This window comes from Cannabis sativa, chromosome 2 (assembly GCF_029168945.1).
Source record: "Cannabis sativa cultivar Pink pepper isolate KNU-18-1 chromosome 2, ASM2916894v1, whole genome shotgun sequence".
NCBI lineage: Eukaryota > Viridiplantae > Streptophyta > Magnoliopsida > Rosales > Cannabaceae > Cannabis > Cannabis sativa.
The window spans coordinates 4,622,972-4,648,082 of record NC_083602.1 but is presented as its reverse complement, the minus strand read 5'-3'; the positions used below and the strand labels follow the sequence as shown (position 1 = coordinate 4,648,082).

Sequence of the window (25,111 nt, the reverse complement as noted above, 5' to 3'; positions counted from 1 at the left end):
TAACGGAATACGAAGAATAAATATACATTCATAGCACTATTTAGGAAAAATGAAAACATAGTTTGTATTTAGTTGGTTAATAGTTTCTCCATAGTTGTGCGACCGTATATATGAAGTTGAACAATTAAAAAAACACAAAACTTTGGGAAATACAAACCTATACAATAAAGATATTATAAGTAGTGAATGTCAAATATCCTAAAAGTTTTAAACCAGCTACATAGTATAAAATCAAATATAATACCTACATTGAAACAACAACACTAAAACTTGTCAAGTAAATAGATTCAACAAATAACATAATAAAGCCACCAAAATAAAAGTTCCTATTTCTTCAATTTAGATGCCTTAGAAGACTTGGATTGCTTCTCATCCTCGCTATCAATACTTTCGTCAATTTTCCTTTGTCCGTACGAGTAGAAAAGTGCAGCAAGTCGGGTTCGATAAACTTCGATGTCAAAGTCTGCAGGGACATCCTTTCCGTGTATAAAGAATTCAGCAAAGGCAGCAACATATGCTCCACAATCACTGTTAAAAAACATAGAGAAAAAATAAACAGATTAGAAACTAAAAAACAACATAAAAGAAACTTAAAAGAAACACTCACTTCTTCTGCTGAGACGCAAGACCACTAAGCTCCACGATTCTGAATGGAGCTGTAGGGTCAGAAACTGAGGCAGGAACTTGTGCTCTATTCTTCCAGAACCCAAGTAAATCGAAAAACAAAGGCAACAACACGGAATAAGCCTTCATCGCATTCCTAGCTGCGGCATTCATCTTCGCGGTTCTCAAAGAATTGTACAGAAATAACGTCCTTTCGTGCACGTCAAGACGCCCAAAAACCCAATGACTTTCCCTTCTTAAATTGATGATGAAAAGCACGTGATCGGCTTCATACCAAGGCTTGGAACAGGGAATGCGCATACCTCGGATGTAATGCGCAATTGGGTGGGCAGCGTGAATGTGTGACATCTTAGTCTTCATTGACTTGGCCTTGTTAAATTTGTGGTACAATGCTTGGATGGAATCATCAAAAAGACAATCAGTGGTTGCGAAATTCAACGTCACAGCGGAAGAATACTTACCTTTTTTCCGAAGGTAATAGAATATGGTGTTCATATGCTGAGAAAAAAAAACAACACAGAAACACAAATGAAAAGGTTTAACAACTGTAAAAAAACTGAAATGTAGTATCAAAACTAAAAAACATTTATAAAGAAACTAAAAACAAACTACCATAAGTACAATATAAATTGGAAACTTTACCGAGTCGTTCATAAACATGTCGCATGTGGCCAAATGGTAAAACCAAGTTTTATCCTCAACATAATCAACACCTAGCCTAAAACCCGGGGTAAATTTCTTTGCGCCGTCTTCATAACAATTATAATGCCTACAACAGCAAAAAAACAGCATTAAAACAGGAATAAAACTGGAAAAAAAAAATAATACAAAAACAGATTTAATAAAAAACAGTCACCTGGGATGTTTAAGCAATCCTTCACCAATCCAAGAGTCAAATTTTGCCTCAATCTCGGTAGATACGGGATCAGCAAAAGCATCATTAAGAGCATAAAGGCCCTTCACATAAGTCACCATTTTGAAATCCCTATCATCCCCAGCAGACTGAGAACCTGAGGACATAAGCTCCATTGGAGTGCTCCCAACATCAGCAGACCCGAAATCAACAAATGGAGATTTCAAGGCCGGAGCACGCTTCCTCTTATCCAACAGAGGTGTATCAGAGACAGTATCCTCAGTTTCTTCATCAGTATGAATGGCATCTGACTTTTCACCAACAACATCTGGATTGGGTGCGGGGACCTAAAAAATAAAGAATGCATGAAAACAGTTGCAAAACATAGTAGAAACTAAAGAGCAACCAAAAAGAAACCTAGTTTTTTTGAAAACAATTAAAAGTAAACTTACATTGATTTTAGCAACAGCCTCCAAGCCAGCCAACACAACTTGATCATCATCTATTACAAGCTGGCTCAACCCATCAAAGAAATCGTCCCCCTTCAATCGAGACTCATCGCCCTTCGGCTTCTCAACATCCTTAACATTTTTATCACTCCCTCCAACATCCTCAGAAGGATTCACATCAGCAGAAGGGACAGCAGTAACAGCCTTGTCAGCATCATCAGCATCCCCACCAACTTTAACCAACTCACCACCATCGTCGGAGTCGGAATCAATATTTTCTGGATCAGGCAATTGCTTGTCATCATCCTCGGCATCATCATCATCATCATCATCATCAGGATCATCATCAGAATCTTGAGTTACTAATTCATCCGATGACTTTCCCTGTATCAGCCAACATAAATGAAACTTAAATAAAACAGTAAAGAAACTATACAAAAAAAAAATAAAAAAACCTAAACAATAAAGTAAGAATAAATACCTCGTCAGAAGGACGACGATGAATGGCATTAACCTTCTCTTGGATATCCTTAATTACAGTCATTACAGATTTGAAATTAAAATCAACAAAACACCTCAACGAAATGAAGTCCTCGGCCAATGATGATTGATTCGAACTGAGCATCTCCAGCTTAGATTTCATCCAATCAATATCTGCTGAATCAGACTTCTTTGAAGATGAGCCACCCTCGAAGGATTGCTTCACTACACCACGTTCATCAATAGATTCATCGAGAAATAGACCGTCAAGTTGAAGCTGCTGCCTCTCTTCATCAGTAGGACGCATGTTTTTTATCTTCAACTGAACAGCATAATTAAACATAGTATGAAAAAAAATTAAAACAATTGGAAAAACCAAAAAACAACTACATATATTAAACTGAAAAGAAACAGGAAAAAAACAGTAAAGAAACTGTAAAGTACCTTCTCCAAAGGTAAATCAAAAATCTTGCCCTTCAAGTCTCGAAGGGTTGGATTTTTGGTGACGATGGTGTTGCTCCGAGTTCGAATCACGGGAATAGAAGATGAAACTCTCTTACGTAAAGAGTTCACCATTGCAGGACAGCATTCATAAAACCAAACAGTAAAAACCCAAGGACATCCCAATGCCCTATACCAGCCATCATATTGGCCTCCCTTCTCTGCCTTTCTATTTTTCATAATGATCCCATGCTCAATCCTACCTTTGAATGAGTCAATTGTCAATTCAAATGATTCCCTACCCCAACAATACTCATCCCACCGACCGCTATCAACTATATCTAGAACAAACCTAGACACTTCTTTGTCAGGAGTATTGCTAAGAAGAAAACACTGAATGAAATACAAAACAGCCATTTTCAAACCAATAGACTCATCCAAACCCCACCGACTACCCAAAAAAGCATCCTCGATGGCTTTGTTGTCAATAGTTTTTACACCACGGAAACATGTTTCTACCAATTGATTTGTTTCCTGTGAAAACAACAACTTGTTGCAATCACCGAAACAATCTAAACCAGAAATAAGGTAAAATTCTTCGGCACTAAACCGTATGCAACGGCCAGCAACCTTAGCCCAAAACTCCTTAGGATTAGGCTGTAAAACTTCCCTTAGTAGTAAACTATGAACGACTTGTGGGTGAAAAACAAACTCAGGCATATCCAGAAAATGCCCAAACTGAGTTTGACGAAACAAAGAAAGCAAATTAACAGATAAAGTGTTTTTAATATTATTTATCACAGAATACACACTGGTGCACACACACTTAGATCTGTAAAAATCAGAAGGACTAAATTTACAGTCCCAAACCTGCAACATAACAAAAAAGGGCCAATATAAATTAAAAATCCTGAGTTAAACAGTATGAAAACTGTAATACAACTACAAACAAACTAAAAACAAACTATCAATGGCAAACAACTACACAGAAAATAACAGCAAAGACCTTAAATCGTTTGGAAACATAAAAAAAAGTAAACAACTAACCCTAAAAGAAATCGAAAAATGCAGTATAAAAAGAACAACAAAACTATATTAAAACAACAAACAAACTAAAAAACATATACAACTATAGGAAAATATAGAGCAAAGATTTGAAAATCGTTTTGAAATCTAAAACATAACAGCAAACAACAAAAACTTATGAAAATCGAAAACACATCAAAACATACCAGTAACAAACTATTTAAAAACTGAAAAGAAACTAACGAAGAATGATTGAAAACACCAAAAACGAAAACAAAACACATAACCTGTAAGCACAAAAAAACACTAAAAAATAAAGAAAACAAAACAAAATTAAATAACAACACCCAGACCAGAATCAAATGGAAAGATAAAAAGCAACAATAAATAACTAAAAAATTTAAAAACATGAAACAAAATGCACAAATGAAACCCTAAAATCACACAAAGCAAAATGAACATGAAACGCCAAAAATCTGGGTAAAGCAGAAATGGAAGAAAAGGGGGAAACGAAAATAAAACTAAAAACCAACCTCAGTCCGATCTGCAGAATGTGTAACAGGTTTCTGAAATTTTTTCCCAGAAATTTCTGGAAGCGAGGACTCCTCCAAGTTCAGCTTCGATTTCTTCGAAGAAGTGGGTTTCACACGCTTCGGCATGGGAGCTTCAAAATCAGAATCAAAATCATCAATGATTGGGCGTTTACCCTTGGATTTGTTGGCCAAAGATTTCTTGCCCATTTTTGATTTCTTTTTGAGAACTGGAGAAGGGGATGAAGATGACCGAGTGATTGCCATGGTATAAATAAGATTGAAAAAAAATGAAACAGAGAGGGAAAAACAGTTGCTAAATCGTGGGCTAAGAGGAAGTTGAAAATTCGTGGATGAACCAAAAATAAGAGGGAAAAACGTGATAAATTGTGAGTGGTTAATGGAGGTTACTTGATTTCAAAATGAACTTAGAGAACAGAAATGAAGAATAGAAAATGAAATCAAAACAAAATGAAAAAAGAGAGGGAAGAGAGTATGATTTGATTGATGATGCATGGGGATAGAACACGTGTATGCATGGTATGATGAGTAAGTGGTAAATGTGTAATAAAAATAAGTTTGTAAGTATAAATGTAGTAATAGGCGTGTGAGGGTAATAATGTAATAAAGAGAGTAAAAAGGATTTTTCATGTAAAAATTTCTTTTATTTAAGGTTTTAATTTAGCATCTTTATTTTAAGACTAGGCAATATAGCCGCTATTTGCGCGGCTGTTAATTTAATTTTTTTAGTATTATAATAAATAGTTTCTTAAAAATATAATTATAATATATAGTAAAATTGTAAATATATTATCTTATTTCATATTATTATTAATAATTTATTTATTAAAATCTAAATGCACAATTTTATTAATTATTATTGAGAATTATTTATTAAGATGTTTAAAATTTATTATATGTAGTATTTCAAATTACTTTGTTAAAAGAAATTATTTTTGCAAAAATAAATAAATAAGATGGTGTAGAAAAAAATTACGGTGTTTCCCATAATACATTATTTTCATATCTCGATCATTTTAAACTATTATTATTATTATATCTCACTTGTTGTCTTATTGTATCTCACTTATTTTTATCATCATATCTCACTCGTTCTCATCACTATATCACATCCCTTGTCAATACTGTAGTTCACTTGTACTCGTCACTATTGTAATTCCCAAATCTATATCTTAATATTAGATTTCATCTCGAATTTTAAATATTTTATTAGAGAAAATTCATTACTTTGTTTTCTTTATTAATTAATATATTTTAAAAAATTAATTATTATTTTTGAAATATCTTAATTATAAAAAATATAAAAATATAGAAAAATGTGATATTATTACCGTAGTTCACTTGTAGTCGTCACTATTTTTTATTTTCTAACTTTTTTTTAAAATATTATATAGAAAAATTATTAGAATAATAGTAAAATATTTTTCTTTATATTTACTTATTTTTTTGGAATATTTTTTATATATGAAAAAAATTTACGCTCATCCTCCAATTAAATTCTGGGTCCGCCACTGACCACTTGCATGTGCTACTGTGCTAGTGTGTGTTTGTGTATACATATACATATAAATTCACAATTAAAGATCTGTTGCTAGAACCAGTGCTACCACTTCCATGTGCTACTTTGATCTATATATGCTGGTTGGTAATATATATAAAACCCGCATTAATAAGGTACGTACATACACTAATTTCTCTTGAGTATATAAGTATTGTTTATGTGGTGTTTGTTTGCTTATTTGAACATAATTTATTCATCTGGTTTCACCTTGATCATTCTGTGACTCTGTTTTTATCAGACTGAGTATTTTGGTGGATTCTTGTAAGGCTCTATTATAATCTGGGTCCCCAAATAAAACAGCTTTTGTATACGATTTCGTTATGCACTAAACCAAGTACAGGCCCATGTCTCAAGGTAGTCCCTTATATACACTTGTAAGAAAGTGTTCTTATCGCATGTGGAACTTGTTATACTATCACACAGTTCATTTCTCTAAATTAGCGTTTAGTTGGAAGGAATGAAAATATAGTAATAGGAATGAGAATAAGAATAAAAATGAAATTGAATCAAATTTAAAAGGCATAAAAAAATTATTAAATTTTTTCTTATTTTGTATTGGATTAGTCTTTCTTTCGTTTGCAAATAGAATAGTTATTCTACTAAAATAATAAAAAAAGTCACTCTATTAGAATGATATTCTAATATTTTAAAATGTAACCAAACATAGAAATGGAATAAAAATTGGTTTTTTCTCTTTCTATTTTATTACTTCCAACCAAACGCGGGCTACATTTTTGTAAAATTCATCCAAAGTTCCAACAGGTTCATTCATTATAAGGTTATATTTCATGATATAAATTCACTCAAACTTGTATCCTATAAACACTTTGTTTCCCACAAACAATGATTATTTTTTTTTTGTTCTCCTATTATTAAATCTTTCTATATTTCTATTTTGGATTTTGAAATTCATGTTCTTGTTCTTACTCAGATTGAAGTTACTCCCTTCCTCATCTATCATCATCGTAAACTAATAATAAATGGAGTTCCCATATTTTCTGGTTACCTTATTAGTTGTTTTGAGTCTTTTTTCTCTGTCTACAACAACTTTTGCTGTGGTTGATACCATTAGACCATCAGAAATTTTGAGAGATAATAACAACACAGCTATATTGGTATCCAAACAAGGAACTTTTGCACTGGGATTCTTTACTCCAACAGCTACTTCATCAAAGAATCGTTACCTGGGAATTTGGTACAACAAAATTACAGGTAACCAAACAGTTGTTTGGGTTGCAAACCGATGTGAACCCATCAAGGATTCATCTAGCTCGTTGACTATAAACAACAAAGGAAATCTTGTGCTTTTTTCTGGACACAGTAATAACAGAGTGCTTGTTTGGTCTACAAACTCGTCTAAACAAGCCCGGGAACCACTAGTTCAGCTCTTGGATGATGGTAACTTGGTTTTGAGAGATGACAAAGATTCAAACACAACAAAATATTTATGGGAAAGCTTTGATTATCCAACTGATACAATGTTACCAGGAATGATACTAGGATGGGACTTGAAGAAAGGTCTAAATAGGCGATTATCGTCATGGAAGAGCTCTGATGATCCTTGTCATGGAGATTTAACTTATGGAATTGAGCTTGATGAACCAGACCATATAGCTCCTCAACTATTAATCCGTAATGGGTCTTCGATTTTGTATCGCGAAGGGCCATGGAGGGGGGTAAGTTTCGGCGGAACTTCAAATTATGTATCAGTTTTTTGGAAAAACTCTGGTTATGAATTTGTGCACAACAAGGATGAAATTTACTTCACTTACAATGCTCAAAATAAGTCACTAATCTCAAGAATTTTTTTGAGCCAAACAATTAGTTACATGAGATGGGTAGAAGAAGAACAAGTATGGGAATCTTATTACAGAATTCCAGGAGATAAGTGTGACATTTATGGCACTTGTGGAGCTAATTCTAAATGTACAATAATGGATGATAAACCAATCTGCCAATGTTTACAAGGTTTTGAACCAAAGAATCAAAATAATTTGTCACAAGGATGTATGAGGAACAATTTTGTGAGCTGTAATGATAAAGAGAAAGATGTGTTCTATTTAACTACTGAGTTGAAAGTGCCTGAAACTAAGTATACTTGGGTGAGTAAAAGCATGAAACTCGACGAATGCAATGCTAAATGCTTAAGCAACTGCTCTTGTTCGGCGTATGGTTATAATTCCAATTTAGATGGTAGTATTTCCGATTTAGCTATAGGCACCGAGTGTGTACTATGGTTCGGGGATTTGTTCGATACTCGAAATCCCAAGGGTTATGGCCGAAAACAAAATGTTTATCTTCGAATACCCTTTTCAACAACAGGTACATACTAAACTATAGATTTTTCAAAAGGGAATATTTCAGAAAAATACCCAAAAACAACTACAAATTTATATTTTTTTACTTGTTTTTAGGTTGTTCTAAGAAAGACCGTTGTTTACACGTTTTCATATTGCAGAACAACAAATAAAAAAAATTTCTTAAAAATGTAAAAAACTTCGGTTTTTAGGTGTATTGCATAAATTTTTATTTTTAAAATGTTGTTTATATCCATTTCAAGTTCACATGTTCTGTTTTTGTTATATTTTGTTTTTGTCTTTCTCAGCTCCAAAAGAAACACTTGTTGGTAGTAATGGTAATTATTCCAAGGTGAAGAAAGCAGTGATACTTATTGCTGTCATTCTCTTCATCGGACTAGTTTTGATTGGCTATTACATTTACAGGAGGAGATACATTAATGGTAACAGTCTCTACTCTTGGCTTGAAATTATTTTGATTTGAACACAACACATTTGGTTTTGTAAATTATTAAGTGCATACTTACTAAATATTTACTACTGAGATAACATTAATGGTATTTTTTGAAAGGGAAAATCTTCTTTGGTGGTTAGGAGGGCATTAGGGGTGGTTATGTTAGTTAATTGGATTGTAGATTAATGACTTTGCATATAACTGTTTCTTTCCTATTTTCTAAGAGTATGTTTGGTATTGTTTTATGTTTTTCGGAATATAAGAATTCTTGGAAACACAATCCTGTATTTACATAAACACAAGATACTAAATACATGTTTATTACTCAGATATTGAACATTGGGAATATTGTAAAGAGATAGACAAAATGAGCTAAAGCTTGTAACACTATATTACAAGATTGTACAAGACGAGTTTTCTTATCATTTCGACGTTTTAATCTTCACAGCCACTAATAATTATTGTGCAAGAAACGAAAGCGAAGATGATGACATGGAGCTTCCATTGTTCAACATATGTACAATTAGTACTGCCACTAATAATTTTTCAGAGGCTAATAAGCTTGGAGAGGGTGGTTTTGGACCTGTATACAAAGTAAGTTCTCATTTATATTATTCAGAGTATTCTCTTTTCTTTTTACCAATTATGAATAGTTTCATTGTGATTTATTAGGGTACCTTGGAAGGAGGTAGGGAAATTGCTGTGAAGAGTCTATCAATGAATTCTGGACAAGGAGTCAATGAGTTCAAAAATGAAATTAAACTAATTGCTAAGCTTCAACATCGGAATCTTGTCAAGATATTTGTTTATTGTACTCATAGAGAAATGAAACTATTAATTTATGAGTACATGTCTAACAAAAGTCTTGACTATTTCATATTCGGTAACACTCTTTTGCCATTCTTTTAACACATGTGATGTTCTATATATTTGTAAAAAATTTGCCAATTTTGTTCAAATGAAAGTAGAAAAAGTTATATATTTGTAGATGAAAGTCGAAGCATACTATTAGATTGGCCTAAGCGCTTCCAAATTGTATGTGGAATTGCTAAGGGGCTTCTATATCTTCATCATGATTCAAGATTGAGAATAATACACCGAGATCTCAAAGCTAGTAACATTTTGCTTGATGAAGACATGGATCCCAAAATTGCAGACTTTGGCTTGGCTAAAACTTTTGGTGGAGACAAATAGAAGGGAACACACACAAAGTAGTAGGAACCTAGTAAGTCATCTTTAAAAAATTCAGTTCTATTGTAATATTAATCTATTGCATACTAATTATAAATATTATTATGCAAATACAGTGGTTATATGGCGCCAGAATATGCTTCTGACGGCATATTCTCAATAAAGACTGATGTATTCAGTTTTGGCATATTGATCCTAGAAATTGTAAGTGGGAGAAAAAGTAGATCCCTTTATGATGAAAATAGTACTCTCAATCTCGTTGGATATGTAAGTTTTATATACAAAAATACTTAATTAATGTTACATTAATAGTGAATTTTGTCCATTTATTTATGTTTTATTTAATATTTGGTAGGCATGGAATTCAATGAAGGAAGGCAATGAATTTAAGCTTATTGAGAAGTGCTTAGTAAAAGATCCAAATGACAACATGGAAGAAGCATTGCGTTGCATCCACATTGGCCTTTTGTGTGTGCAACAAATGCCTGTTGATAGGCCGAATATGTCTTCTGTTGTTCTAATGTTGAGTGGTGAGAGATTGTTGCCTCAACCCAAACCGCCGGCCTATTGCAATAGCACATATTCTTCGGATGTAGATTATTCCTCCTCTAATCGGCCCCAATCAGGCAATTTAAGCATAACAACTCTCGAGGGGCGATAGAGAATTCATACAACAAATCACAAATTTTCATGTAAATTTTCAGGGCTTTAGCATCATTTCATTTGTTATATCAATTCATGTGAGAGACTATCAGAAATTCAACCTAGATGAATGGCTACTTCGATCCTAGAATATGCTAATCATGACAGTAAAGGTGAGATATTTTTGGAGCTTTCTTCAATTATAATAATCCATTATTAGATCCATTCGCCTACTATTGTCATTGTGATATGTTCAACATTCATCTACTGCAAAGGATGATGAGGTATTTAAGTTTTTGTTGGGTTCCCTTTCTCTTGAGAAATTGTGGTTAGATAAATGATCAACTCCAGTTACAAAGTTTAAGCCTCAAATTCCTGGAAGTTTCATATTTAGACAGTCTTGAAAGCCATAAATCTTGAGTCTTTTAGTTGAATGTACGGAAGATGAGCAGTCATCATTACAATATCTTAATATATTAATGTGAATTTTAAATATTTGTTGAATTGTATCATTATTGTTGGGTGTTGTGGGGCTTGTAAACCTTAGTATAATTAATAATAGTCTCTATGTATAGTACAATGCTCTATGGTACAAGGATAAAAGAGTTGTATGGATCATGTGAAATACAAATGTCTCTGTTGGTTAACTCAATTCCATTGCTACTGCAATTCGACATTGTTCTCAAGGCACTTACTGAAAGGATTACTCACACTAATCCGCTGCATCGGTGCTACAGTTGCAGCAGATTGTGCTTTCAAGAAGGTAAAGAGAGGATTTTGTCTTTGTTTTTCTTAACTAAAAATGTAAAAAAAAAACATCAAAATCAAAATGCTTAGCTCAACAACTTTTGTCACATTGTTATTTCTTTGTTTCTCCTCTCTCCTTGCTAATTAACTAGGCAAAAAACTACAACTCGGCCTTATGGCCAACTGAATTATGCTCTACTTTCTAAATTACCGACGACACAGCTGAAAACAGCTTGATGTATCTATGATATTTTTCATGTTGGATTATTAACAGATAGATATAAAATAATAGTAACAAAAAAACTATTCACCTTTTTTAGAAAATTTTAGTTGTGACAGGTAATACAGGTAGTAGTTAGTTAAAGTTAGTTGGTTGGTTACCAAGGGCCTAAGCACATTGGACTAAATATTCCTTTGTTTTTTTGTCTTTTTTATTTTATGTCCAAACAATTTGAATATTCCTAGGCGGCATTATTTGCTCTTCTGTCTTTTGAAAGTTTTCAATCAAGTAATGAAGAAAGTTATCAACACTAGTGTTAATGAAAATATGTTGAAAAGGGTACACAATATTTGGTGTAAGCAATCAATTTGAGCCTCACAATTCCGAACTCTCTTCCTCTCTTCTCTTTTCTGTTCAACTCTTCTTGTGTGTGTGTGGAGGGTTGTTAATTGTCCCTTGTGTGATTGCCCAAGGGAACACCAATGTGAGATTTAATTACAATGATGATCAGCATCTTAGACTCAATGAGCAGTGTATATAGCTCGGAATTTCTCGTTTTTTTGATTTCTCTTTTTGTTTTTTGATTGTTTGTTCAAGTTGTTATTGTTCTTGATTGCTGTAACTGTTTTTGGTTCAGCATTTGACATGGCAACATACTAGAAGGGTCAGTTTTTATTCCTCTGTTTATTTATTTATTTATTTGTAAAGTCCTTTTTTGGCAAGTTAGGTGACAAAATAATTTTTCCATTTATGTTAAGATTGTTGAGCTTTTATTTTCGGATCCTTACCTTATAAATTCGGTCCTTAGTTGCTCTTTTCCTTGTTTGGAAAGTTGCACTTTCAGCTGAACTTTCCTTTGTTGAAAAACTTCTCAAAAGAGAAGGAATTCTCTTTTGGAAAGTTGTCTCTTTTAGGGAAACTTTAATTATTGCCTTTTCCTTTTTGATTTCGATTGTATCTTGATACAATCAGAATATCTAATCTGTTTTTGGCAGGAATCAAGCATTGATAGAAGATCAGACCCGATTTTAGTAAGTTTCCCGTTTCTGGTCAGATCTGCTGCGTCAGCATCCGAATCTGATGTAGCAGATCGTGTTTCTTTTGGAAAGTTTTTGTACAGCTGCTAATTCGAACTTGTGGTTGCCTCTTTGGTTTCTATGTTCTATAAATAGAGCTTAGAGAGCAACCATTCGAATTTACCTCTTCCACTATTCATTTTTTGCATTTATCTTTTGAGAGAAGAGAGTGTTTCTTTGTTTTGTGAGAGCCTAGTTGTTCATCTAGGTTCTAGTTGTTCTATTTCTGTTCTTACTCTATCCTAGAGGTTGTGAAGAACTACTTGACTGAAAAAGAGATTGGTCTTCGGGAGAAGACTTGATAAAGCCTTACTTCGGGAGGAAGTAAGCACTTGGTCTTCGGGAGAAGACTTGTTGAAGCCTTACTTCGGGAGGAAGTAAGCACTCACACTTCAAAGACGAAGGGAGTTCGGGCTTGAAGGTGTTTCAAGAAGTCAGATTCATAAAGTGGATTACAAAGGATTGCGGCAATACTTTAGAGGGAGTCTAAACTTGTTTAAGTCAATTGTCTTTGTAATTTTGATACTTTATTAATGGATTTCATTCTCTGGGCGTGGCCCCGTGGACTAGGAGTGTTCAGGAGAACACTGATACCACGTATAAATCTCTTGTGTCAAGTTATTTATTTTTCTGCAAATATTTTATATTCTGCCTGTTCAGTTTTGCTGTAGCAGAATTACTTTCTGCTGCTGCAAACGCTTACAGTTTTTATATTTTCTTATATACAACTGACATTTGCAAAAACAAAGTTTTTCAATTGGTATCAGAGCGGGACACTAAACTCTTAGTCTGGTCCTATAACGTTTTTGTGTTAAAATGTCATTTTTTGCAGAAGGAAGTTCTATTTCTAGACCACCGTTGCTTAATGACTCTATCTATCCTTATTGGAAAGTTAGAATGAGGGCCTTCATCAAATCTCAAGATGAGAAGGCTTGGAAAATGGTTTTATCAGGTTGGTCTCTTCCAGTTGAGACAGATTCTTCAGGTAATACTACTATAAAATCTGAACTTGAATGGTCTATTGAAGATGATAAACTCTCTGCCTACAATAGCAAAGCCTTGCATGCTATCTTTAATAGTGTAGGTGAAGGTTACATTAAACTCATATCATCTTGTGTTTCTGCTAAGGAAGCTTGGGAGATCCTTCAAACTCAGTTTGAGGGAACTTCTGATGTGAAAAGATCTAGATTTATCATGCTTCAAACTAAATTTGATGAGCTTAGAATGTCTGATAATGAAACCTTAACTGAATTCTATGAAAAATTATCTGATATTGCTAATGAATATTTTGCTCTTGGTGAAAAGCTAGATGATTCTGTTCTTGTGAGAAAAATTGTTAGAGTACTTCCAGAAAGGTTCGATACTAAACTTTTGGCAATGGAGGAAGCTAAAGACTTTAGCACAATGAAGGTAGAAGAATTGATGGGTTCCTTACGTACTTTTGAATTAAATCAACAGATTAAACAAAAGGACAAACCCAAATCCATTGCTGATAAAGGTAAAAGTATTGCTTTGAAAGTTGCTGATAATGAAAATTCTGATAGTGAATGTGATGATGAGATTGCCTTATTAACTAAGAATTTTCAGAAATATATGAAAAAGATGGGAAATAAAAAGAATATTTCGAAAGGTTCAAAAGGTAATACTTTTATTAAACCATCTGTCTCTAACAAAAAGGGAATTCAGTGCAGGGAATGTGAAGGTTTTGGGCATATTCAATGTAACACCCTAACTAACATAGGCGTATTACGTGATTTTTAAACATGTTGTGCAGCTCGTTGCTAATCAACGAGGTTTATGGAAAACGTAATTAATTAAAATTTTTGCTTTTTAATTAAACTTATAAAATAATATTACAAAAGACTCGGGATCCCGATTACAAAATCATTTACAAAAGAGTTAACTGCTGATGATGATTGTAAATGTCGTGACGATCTTCGGAAGACAACCTGGCGGCTCTGATACCAAATTGTAACACCCTAGCTAACATAGGCGTATTACGTGATTTTTAAACATGCTGTGCAGCTCGTTGCTAATCAACGAGGTTTATGGAAAACGTGATTAATTAAAATTTTTGCTTTTTAATTAAACTTATAAAATAATATTACAAAAGACTCGGGATCCCGATTACAAAATCATTTACAAAAGAGTTAACTGTTTATACAAAATAAATGTCGCCTAGCGACCAGTTACAAAATCAGCCTTGCTGTCCCGAGGATCGTACGCTTCAGGCCTAACCGCCCCGACATGTACAACCTTCATAAGCTCGCTCACGGTCCATCAGCTCTAGCCTTGCCTTTACCTACACATAAACGTAGAACTGTGAGTCGACAGACTCAGTAAGAAAAGCATAATAATACTCATACATAAATCCCGGTCATGATCAGACGCCCATACCCCTGATCATAACCCTAACTGCCGTGTCCAACACGATACTGAGTCCCACTACTGCCGTGTCCAACACGGTACTGAGTCACTACTGCCGTGTCCAACACGGTACTGAGTTCTGAACGTTCATAGGGACGGTACTATTGACACGTAACAGCCTGATCGGTCGAACCGGTCATACTCCGGCTGCTGGTCATACTCCAGCCTGTACTGACGTGTTACAGTATCCTCCTGATCGGTCGAACCGGTCATACTCCGGCTGCTGGTCATACTCTTGCCTGTACCGACGGGATACGTCAGTAGTACGGAACCACCAACTAAGTGTCAGCCTGATCGGTCGAACCGGTCATACTCCGGCTGCTGGTCATACTCCAGCCTGTACCGACATGACAGGGTTGGATGGTTCGAAGCCAACATACATAACTAATGTAATCTAACAGGCTTCCTACATGCATGCTAAACATGTAATCTACATATGCATACTGTTATACTAATCTTACCTGGATTCCGAATTCAGGTGTGCCGGTCAACCTGACTGGAACTATCTGCGCGGCGGATTACAGGCTCCTAAACCATAAAAATTACAACACTATAAGTGACACGCTAAATCACTTCCTGTGGACTTAAACTAGGAACTAAAAGTTTCCCTATCGATAAAAAGCATGGCAATACCCCCTAAAACATAAAATCGAGAAAATCTAGGGTTTCAGAATTTTCCCCAACCGGCAGACCGGTTGCCCAACCCGAATTCCGGTTTTGGGAAAATTCAGAACCCCATCTGGAATTCCGGATGCACAATCGGAATTCCGGTTCCTCGCAGGCAGCAACATTAAAAATTCATATCTTGCACAAATCGACCCCAAATCAATTCAAACCTTCCAGACCTACTCCATATGACCCAAATAACATTTCTAAGGCATCAAAACCACCCAGAATGCACAGAAATGAAAAACACCATTAAAGCTCAAGCTTTGAGTTCTAAACTCAAACTTGAGCAAACCTTGCTAACATGCAACCAAACTAGCTCAATTCTACTTAATCAAGCTTAGAATAACCCCAGAAAACAATAATAAACATCAACAACATCACAGCAACAGATTCAAATCATTTCTCTCAAAAATCATATGTTTTGCATAGAAAAACCCATAGCTTTAAACAAGATAGCAAGCATGCATTAAAACCTAGATAATCCATTCATTTTAAACCTAATTAAGCTTCTGTAAACAACATATAAACACAGCAACAACAGCCACAAATTCATGCATGCATCATACCATTTTTATCATTTTTCAACAATTCAAAGAAGAAAAATAAGAGGAGCTAACCTAGCTTGAAATGAACCTTAAAGAGAGATGAATTCACAAGTAAACTTAGAGGAAAAGGCCAGCTCCTAGCTGCTCCAAGATGGCCGAAAGTGAGAGGAAAGAAAGAGAGAGTTTTGTTTTGAAATTTTTCTCTAATTTTTCTAAGTGTTGATTTTTGAAAAAAAGAAATAAAAGCCACATAGCATATATCACTCATTTCAGCCAAATAAACAAATAAAATAAACATTTATTTTCAATTAATAAAATCACTAAAGACAAAATATCATTGGGGCAAAAAGACCATTTTGCCCCTCCACACCTAAAACCACATAATAAATACTAAAGGGGGTATTTTTGGGAAATTCTAAATTCCCGGCCATTCCCGACATTCCCAATGTCTAATAAACCGTCCCAAACTACTAACATACTAAGTTGTGATTTCTACTGAGCCAAACACCGAGTTCCAAAATACCGGGCACCGGAATGCAAAATTATGCAAACTACTACATGACATAAAAATGCATCTCTGAATTCAATAAATAACAGTATAATAAATTATTTAAATAGCTATAAATAATTTCATAATTAAATGTGATTAGTTGCTAATTTCCAAATTAAAATAAGCGGTCTTTACAACTATCCGCCCCTTAAAAGGATTTCGTCCCTGAAATCTAACCTGAATAACTCTGGATATTGAGCTCTCATATCTGACTCTAGCTCCCAGGTGGCTTCCTCCACCTTGCTGTTTCTCCAGAGAACTTTGACCAATGCTATGGTCTTGTTCCGAAGGACTTTATCCTTACTATCCAGGATCTGCACTGGCTGCTCTTCATAAGTCATGTCTGGCTGTAGTTCTAGGCTCTCATAACTGAGTATATGAGAGGGATCTGAAACGTATTTTCTCAACATCGAGATATGGAATACGTTGTGAACTGCAGATAAAGCTGGAGGCAATGCTAACCGGTATGCCACTTGACCTATCTTCTCGAGAATCTCGAAAGGTCCTGTAAATCTAGGGCATAACTTGCCTCTTTTCCCGAAACGTTTGATCCCCTTCATCGGAGATACCCGTAAAAACACATGGTCCCCTACTTGGAACTCAACATCTCTGCGTTTCGGATCAGCGTAACTCTTCTGTCTACTCTGTGAGGCAAGCATTCTAGCTTTTATCTTCTCTATTGCCTCATTGGTCCACTGCACTGACTCTGGACCTAGGTACTTCCTCTCCCCTGTTTCATCCCAGTGGATGGGAGATCTACACTTCCTACCGTATAAAAGTTCATAGGGAATCATCCCTATCGTACTCTGATAACTGTTGTTGTAAGAAAATTCTATCAACGGTAGATACTTATTCCATGAGCCTTCAAAATCCATAACACAGGCTCGTAACATATCCTCCAATATCTGAATTGTCCTTTCGGACTGACCATCTGTCTGAGGATGGAATGCTGTACTAAATTTCAGCTTTGTACCCATTGCTCGCTGCAAATTCTGCCAAAATTTGGAGGTGAACTTCGGATCCCTGTCCGAAACTATAGACTTCGGTACCCCGTGAAGTCTTACAATCTCTCTAACATACAACTCTGCCAACTGATCCACTGTAAATGTTGTTCTAACCGGCAGAAAATGAGCAGATTTTGTAAATCGATCCACCACTACCCAGATGGAATCAAATAAACCCGTGGTCCTAGGTAACCCGACCACAAAATCCATCGTGATATCTTCCCACTTCCATTCTGGTAGGGTTAGAGGCTGTAACAACCCTGCTGGTCTCTGATGTTCAGCCTTAATCTGCTGACAAGTGAGGCATCTCGATACGAATTCTACCAAATTCTTCTTCATACCGCTCCACCAGAAGTACGGTTTCAAATCTTGGTACATCTTAGTGGTGCCGAGATGCAGAGAATACGGGGTAGAATGAGCCTCCTCAAAGATCTCATTCCTAAGTTCCACACTATTCGGAACACAAACCCTAGCTTTATACAAAAGCATCCCGCTGTCTGACACTGAAAAGTCCTTGGCTTGACCAGCCAACACCTCATCTCTGATCTTCACTAACTCTGGATCCGTCATCTGAGCGACTTTTATTCTTTCTAACAGATCGGATTGCAGCGTTAAGTTGTGAAGCTGACCTACCACAAACTCAATGCTGGATCTAACCATATCTTCTGCTAGCTGAGGTGAGATCTGAACCATACTAGCTACTTGCCCGGGACCCTTTCTGCTCACGGCATCGACCACTACATTGGCCTTTCCGGGGTGATAGAGGATCTCACAGTCGTAATCTTTCACTGATTCCAACCAACGCCTTTGTCTCATATTCAAATCCTTCTGAGTAAAGAAATACTTGAGACTTTTATGGTCGGTATAGATTTCACACTTTTCCCCGTAAAGGTAATGCCGCCAAATCTTCAATGCGAAAACCACCGCGGCCAACTCTAGGTCATGAGTCGGGTATCGCTGTTCATAATCCTTTAACTGACGAGAGGCATAAGCGATAACTCGATCGGCTTGCATCAATACACACCCCAAACCCTGTTTGGATGCGTCACAATAAACTACGAACTTCTCCTTGTCTGAAAGGCAAAGCTAGCATTGGAGTGGTAATCAACCTCTGCTTTAGCTCTTGAAAACTAGCTTCGCACTTGTCTGACCAAATAAATCGCTGATTCTTCTTTGTAAGCTCGGTTAGGGGCATTGAAATTTTTGAAAACCCTTCCACGAACCTACGGTAGTACCCAGCTAAACCCAAGAAGCTTCTGATCTCTGTCACTGTCTTCGGTCTCGGTCAATCCCTGACGGATTCGATCTTCCCGGGATCCACCTTGATCCCATCTTTGCTCACAATGTGCCCTAGAAAGGACACCTGAGATAGCCAAAATTTACACTTCTTGAACTTGGCATAAAGCTTGTGTTCCCGAAGCCGTTGCAGTACCATCTGAAGATGTAACTCATGCTCCTCTTCTGATTGAGAGTACACGAGGATGTCGTCGATAAACACAATCACACAGATATCGAGGAAATCCTTGAATACTCTATTCATCAAGTCCATGAATGCTGTCGGAGCATTGGTTAGTCCGAATGACATAACCAAGAATTCGTAATGTCCATACCTAGTGCGGAAAGCCGTCTTCGGAATGTCCTCCTCTCGGATTCTCAACTGATGATAACCCGAACGAAGATCAATCTTAGAAAAGACTGTCTTCCCCTGAAGCTGATCGAACAAATCATCGATCCTAGGTAATGGATATTTATTCTTCACCGTCAGTTTGTTCAATTCTCTGTAGTCAATGCACATCCTCATAGATCCATCTTTCTTCTTGAAGAATAAAACCGGGGCTCCCCAGGGTGACACACTAGGCCGAATAAACCCTATGTCAAGCAACCCTTGGAGCTGAGTCTTTAATTCCTTGAGTTCAGCTGGAGCCATTCTATACGGGGCTTTGGAAACCGGTTCCACCCCTGGTGCCAAATCTATCACGAATTCAATCTCCAGCTGAGGTGGTAACCCTGGGAGTTCTTCGGGAAAAACATCCAAAAATTCCCGAACCACCTTGATGTCCTCTGGCCGAATAGTATCTGGCCGAGTGGTGTCCACCACCACGGCCAGAAACCCTAAACAACCGCCATGCAATAAATCTCTAGCTGACATGGCCGAAATCACCGGGATCCGAGATCCCTGAACTGAACCAACAAACACAAATGGTTCTTCACTTTCCGGTTGGAAGATCACCATCTTCCTTTTGCAATCAATGCTCGCCGAATATTTAGATAGGAAATCCATTCCTAAAATAATATCAAACTCTACTAAACTCATCTCTATCAAATCAGCATTAAACTCTCTACCATCTATCCTGATCGGCATAGACCTAATCCACCTGTTGGAGATAACCAACTCTCCGCCAGGTAATAGGGTTCCAAACCCTGATTCATATCTATCGTACGGTCTATCCAATTTACTAAAGACTCTGGCCGCCACATAAGAATGGGTAGCCCCAGAATCAAACAGCACTGAGTAAAGCGAGTTATTAACAGAAAGCTGACCTGTGACAACTGATGGGCTGACATCTGCATTAGCCTGAGTGATGGCGAACACCCTGGCTGGAGTGGGTATCGCCGGAGCTCTCGGTGCCTCTGAACGGAGCTGGGGACAGTCCCTCTTGAAGTGTCCGGGCATGCCACAGTGAAAGCATCCCTGACCTTTGCACTCACCCCGATGGTGCCTTTTGCAGCTAGGGCACTCAGGATAGGAAAATCGGGTCTCGGTACCACCGGAACGACTACCTCTATTCTGGTTCCCCCGGAACCTCTTGTTCTGACTCAAGCCACCGAATGCAGTGGGTGCTCTCTTCCTCTGATCAATGGCCGAACCACTACTCCCCCTGCTGAAGCCTGATGCAGGAGGGGTAGGAGCCCCGCCACTCGCCAGAGTACTAGCTGACTCCGACATACACCCAACTGCGCCCTCAGCTCGCAGTGCCTTCTCCACCATCTGAGCATAGGTGGTGTTGTCGTCCGTGGTGATCATCAAATCGTGTTTGATCTTCGCTTTTAACCCGTCCAGATACTTCTCTTTCTTGCTGAAGTCGGTTGGCACAATTCCCGAGGCTAACCTCGCCAACCGGTCAAACTGAGTAGTATACTCGGTCACGCTCATGTTCTCACGCTAGGTTAGGTGAGCGAACTCTTTCCTCTTGGCGCTTCTGACCGCCTCATTGTAATACTTGGCGTTGAAGAGTTCCTGAAACCTTTCCTAGGTCATGGTGGTGACATCGTGAATCTGAGACACCATGTCCCACCAGACCAGAGCGTCCTCCTGGAACTAGAAAGTGGCACACACCACTCTATCATTACCGGTGACACCCATGAAGTTCAGAATCTTGGTGATCACCGTCAGCCACTGTTCGACTTTCATTACGTCTGGACCTCCCAGAAAAACCGGAGGTGCTTGCTTCCGGAACCGCTCATACAAAGGTTCCAATCTATTGGCCGCCACTACTATCTCGGCCTGGGCAGTAGGGGCAGGTGCCACTGGAACTACGAGCCTTTGGGCTGCCGGGGAGCACCTGGCCGTCTCAACCTCTGAATCTCGAGGTCTTGTTCTTCTATCCGGGCTTGCATCTCAGCAAACCGAACCTCCCAATTCTGGGCTCCCTGATCTGCTGGGGGAGCCTGGGCAGCCTGTGGCAGGTTCTCATCACCCCGACCACGAGCCCTACCTCGGGGACCTCTACCTCGGCCCCTAACTGGCGGGGGAAACTGAGCTCCCTGACCTTGATTCGACCCTACTGAGTTGCCCTGACTCCTGGTGGTCCGCCTGGCGTCCATCTAGTTAGAACCGCCTGTGAAACCAAGAGTTGGCATATCAGGTCGTATTCAAGGAGAGTTTACTAATGCCGCTTAATTTGGAAATTAAAAACGAAACATGCGCCTATTCTACTATCAGGCTACTAACATGCTTCCTAACAGGCTTTTCATACTCATAAATAAAGAACTAAACTACTAAAGCAATAAAGGCTTACTGAACCGTGAAACGAGCTAACTGCTGATGATGATTGTACATGTCGTGACGATCTTCAGAAGACAACCTGGCGGCTCTGATACCAAATTGTAACACCCTAGCTAACATAGGCGTATTACGTGATTTTTAAACATGCTGTGCAGCTCGTTGCTAATCAACGAGGTTTATGGAAAACGTGATTAATTAAAATTTTTTCTTTTTAATTAAACTTATAAAATAATATTACAAAAGACTCGGGATCCCGATTACAAAATCATTTACAAAAGAGTTAACTGTTTATACAAAATAAATGTCGCCTAGCGACCAGTTACAAAATCAGCCTTGCTGTCCCGAGGATCGTACGCTCCAGGCCTAACCGCCCCGACATGTACAACCTTCATAAGCTCGCTCACGGTCCATCAGCTCTAGCCTTGCCTTTACCTACACATAAACGTAGAACTGTGAGTCGACAGACTCAGTAAGAAAAGCATAATAATACTCATACATAAATCCCGGTCATGATCAGACGCCCATACCCCTGATCATAACCCTAACTGCCGTGTCCAACACGATACTGAGTCCCACTACTGCCGTGTCCAACACGGTACTGAATCACTACTACCGTGTCCAACACGCTACTGAGTTCTGAACGTTCATAGGGACGGTACTATTGACAAGTAACAGCCTGATCGGTCGAACCGGTCATACTCATTCTTGGTCATACTCCAGCCTGTACCGACGTGTTACAGTATCCTCCTGATCGGTTGAACCGGTCATACTCCGGTTGCTGGTCATACTCTTGCCTGTACCGACGGGATACGTCAGTAGTACGGAACCACCAACCAAGTGTCAGCCTGATCGGTCGAACCGGTCATACTCCGGCTGCTGGTCATACTCCAGCCTGTACCGACGTGACAGGGTTGGATGGTTCGAAGCCAACATACATAACTAATGTAATCTAACAGGCTTCCTACATGCACGCTAAACATGTAATCTACATATGCATACTGTTATACTAATCTTACCTGGATTCCGAATTCAGGTGTGCCGGTCAACCTGACTGGAACTATCTGCGCGGCGGATTACAGGCTCCTAAACCATAAAAATCACAACACTATAAGTGGCACGCTAAATCACTTCCCGTGGACTTAAACTAGGAACTAAAAGTTTCCCCATCGATAAAAAGCATGGCAATACCCCCTAAAACATAAAATCGAGAAAATCTAAGGTTTCAGAATTTTCCCCAACCGGCAGACCGGTTGCCCAACTGGAATTTCGATTATGGGAAAATTCAGAACCCCATCCGAAATTCTGGATGCACAACCGGAATTCCGATTCCTCGCAGGCAGCAACATCAAAAATTCATATCTTGCACAAATCGACCCCAAATCAATTCAAACCTTCCAGACCTACTCCATATGACCCAAATAACATTTCTAAGGCATCAAAACCACCCAGAATGCACAGAAATGAAAAACACCATTAAAGCTCAAGCTTTGAGTTCTAAACTCAAACTTGAGCAAACCTTGCTAACATGCAACCAAACTAGCTCAATTCTACTTAATCAAGCTTAGAATAACCCCAGAAAACAATAACAAACATCAACAACATCACAGCAACAGATTCATATCATTTCTCTCAAAAATCATATGTTTTGCATAGAAAAACCCATAGCTTTAAACAAGATAGCAAGCATGCATTAAAACCTAGATAATCCATTCATTTTAAACCTAATTAAGCTTCTGTAAACAACATATAAACACAGCAACAATAGCCACAAATTCATGCATGCATCATACCATTTTTATCATTTTTCAACAATTCAAAGAAGAAAAATAAGAGGAGCTAACCTAGCTTGAAATGAACCTTAAAGAGAGAGATGAATTCACAAGTAAACTTCAAGGAAAAGGCCAGCTCCTAGCTGCTCCAAGATGGTCGAAAGTGAGAGGAAAGAAAGAGAGAGTTTTGTTTTGAAATTTTTCTCTAATTTTTCTAAGTGTTGATTTTTGAAAAAAAGAAATAAAAGCCACATAGCATATATCACTCATTTCAGCCAAATAAACAAATAAAATAAACATTTATTTTCAATTAATAAAATCACTAAAGACAAAATATCATTGGGGCAAAAAGACCATTTTGCCCCTCCACACCTAAAACCACATAATTAACACTAAAGGGGTATTTTTGGGAAATTCTAAATTCCCGGCCATTCCCGACATTCCCAATGTCTAATAAACTGTCCCAAACTACTAACATACTAAGTTGTGATTTCTACTGAGCCAAACACCGAGTTCCAAAATACCGGGCACCGGAATGCAAAATTATGCAAACTACTACATGACATAAAAATGCATCTCTGAATTCAATAAATAATAGTATAATAAAATATTTAAATAGCTATAAATAATTTCATAATTAAACGTGATTAACTGCTAATTTCCAAATTAAACTAAGCGGTCTTTACATTCAAGCTGAGTGTGCAAACACTTTGAAAAGGAATAAGAAAAGTTTCAATGTCACTTGGAATGATGATGAAACCGAAAGTGATGAAGATAATTCTGAAAATGTTGCCCTAACCTCTGTTATGACTAATGTGTTGTGTGATTCACAGGTGAAAGCTAAATTGGTATGTCTGAATAATACCACCGAACAAGAGGAATCAGATTCAGATGAGTCTGAAATCTGTGAAGAGTCTCTTGCTGAATCATACAAAGTCATGTATGAAAAATGGATTTAGGTTGCTTCTGAAAATAGAGAGTTGAATAAATTGAATAAAAAATTGTCTCATCAAATTGAAATGTGTGAATTGAAAATAAAAGAGTATGAGACAAGTGTTTTTGATAAAGATGAAAAAATTACTCTCTTAAAAAAGGAACTTGAAAATTTTAAGAAAAATGTTCAAATGCTTAACCCTGGATCTTCTATTTTTGAAAAAGCTCAGAATGCAGGTCAAAGAGGTTTCGCAGGCCTTGGTTCAAATGGAATGGAGAGTTCTGGAGTCACGAAGTTTGTAAAATCCAGTGTTCCAACGAACCACTCTGAGGCTACAAAGTCTGCTGTAACAGTTTCACGGCTGTTGCAAAGAAGAGCAGTTTCTGATGCTGCAAAATCTCCAGGATTTTCGAAAAGAGTAAGATCTTAGGTAAAAAGATTTGTTCCCACTTGTCATTTTTGTGGTAGAAAAGGATATATCAGACCTAAATGTTTCACGTTGAAAAATCTGCTTAAAACAAATTATTTTGATAATTTGGAAAAATCTCAAAAGAAACATAAAGGTTTGAAACAAATATGGGTGAAAAAGAATTGT

General features: G+C 37.2%; 1 protein-coding gene and 1 pseudogene across 1 annotated transcript; one reads left to right on the top strand and one right to left on the bottom strand.

The window, feature by feature from the left end:
* Nucleotides 1-49: 49 nt before the first annotated feature.
* LOC115702546 (uncharacterized) lies at nt 50-5,040 on the bottom strand. Its single transcript, XM_061109945.1, has 8 exons — nt 4,407-5,040; nt 2,851-3,717; nt 2,408-2,728; nt 1,930-2,310; nt 1,481-1,824; nt 1,267-1,393; nt 608-1,122; nt 50-528 (listed from the first exon to the last, which is right to left on the bottom strand). The coding sequence occupies exons 1-8, from the start codon at nt 4,668-4,670 to the stop codon at nt 327-329; spliced, it is 3,021 nt and encodes a 1,006-aa protein (XP_060965928.1). The 5' UTR covers nt 4,671-5,040; the 3' UTR covers nt 50-326.
* A 900-nt stretch (nt 5,041-5,940) lies between these two features.
* LOC115719811 (G-type lectin S-receptor-like serine/threonine-protein kinase At4g27290) lies at nt 5,941-11,846 on the top strand (annotated as a pseudogene).
* Nucleotides 11,847-25,111: the final 13,265 nt, after the last annotated feature.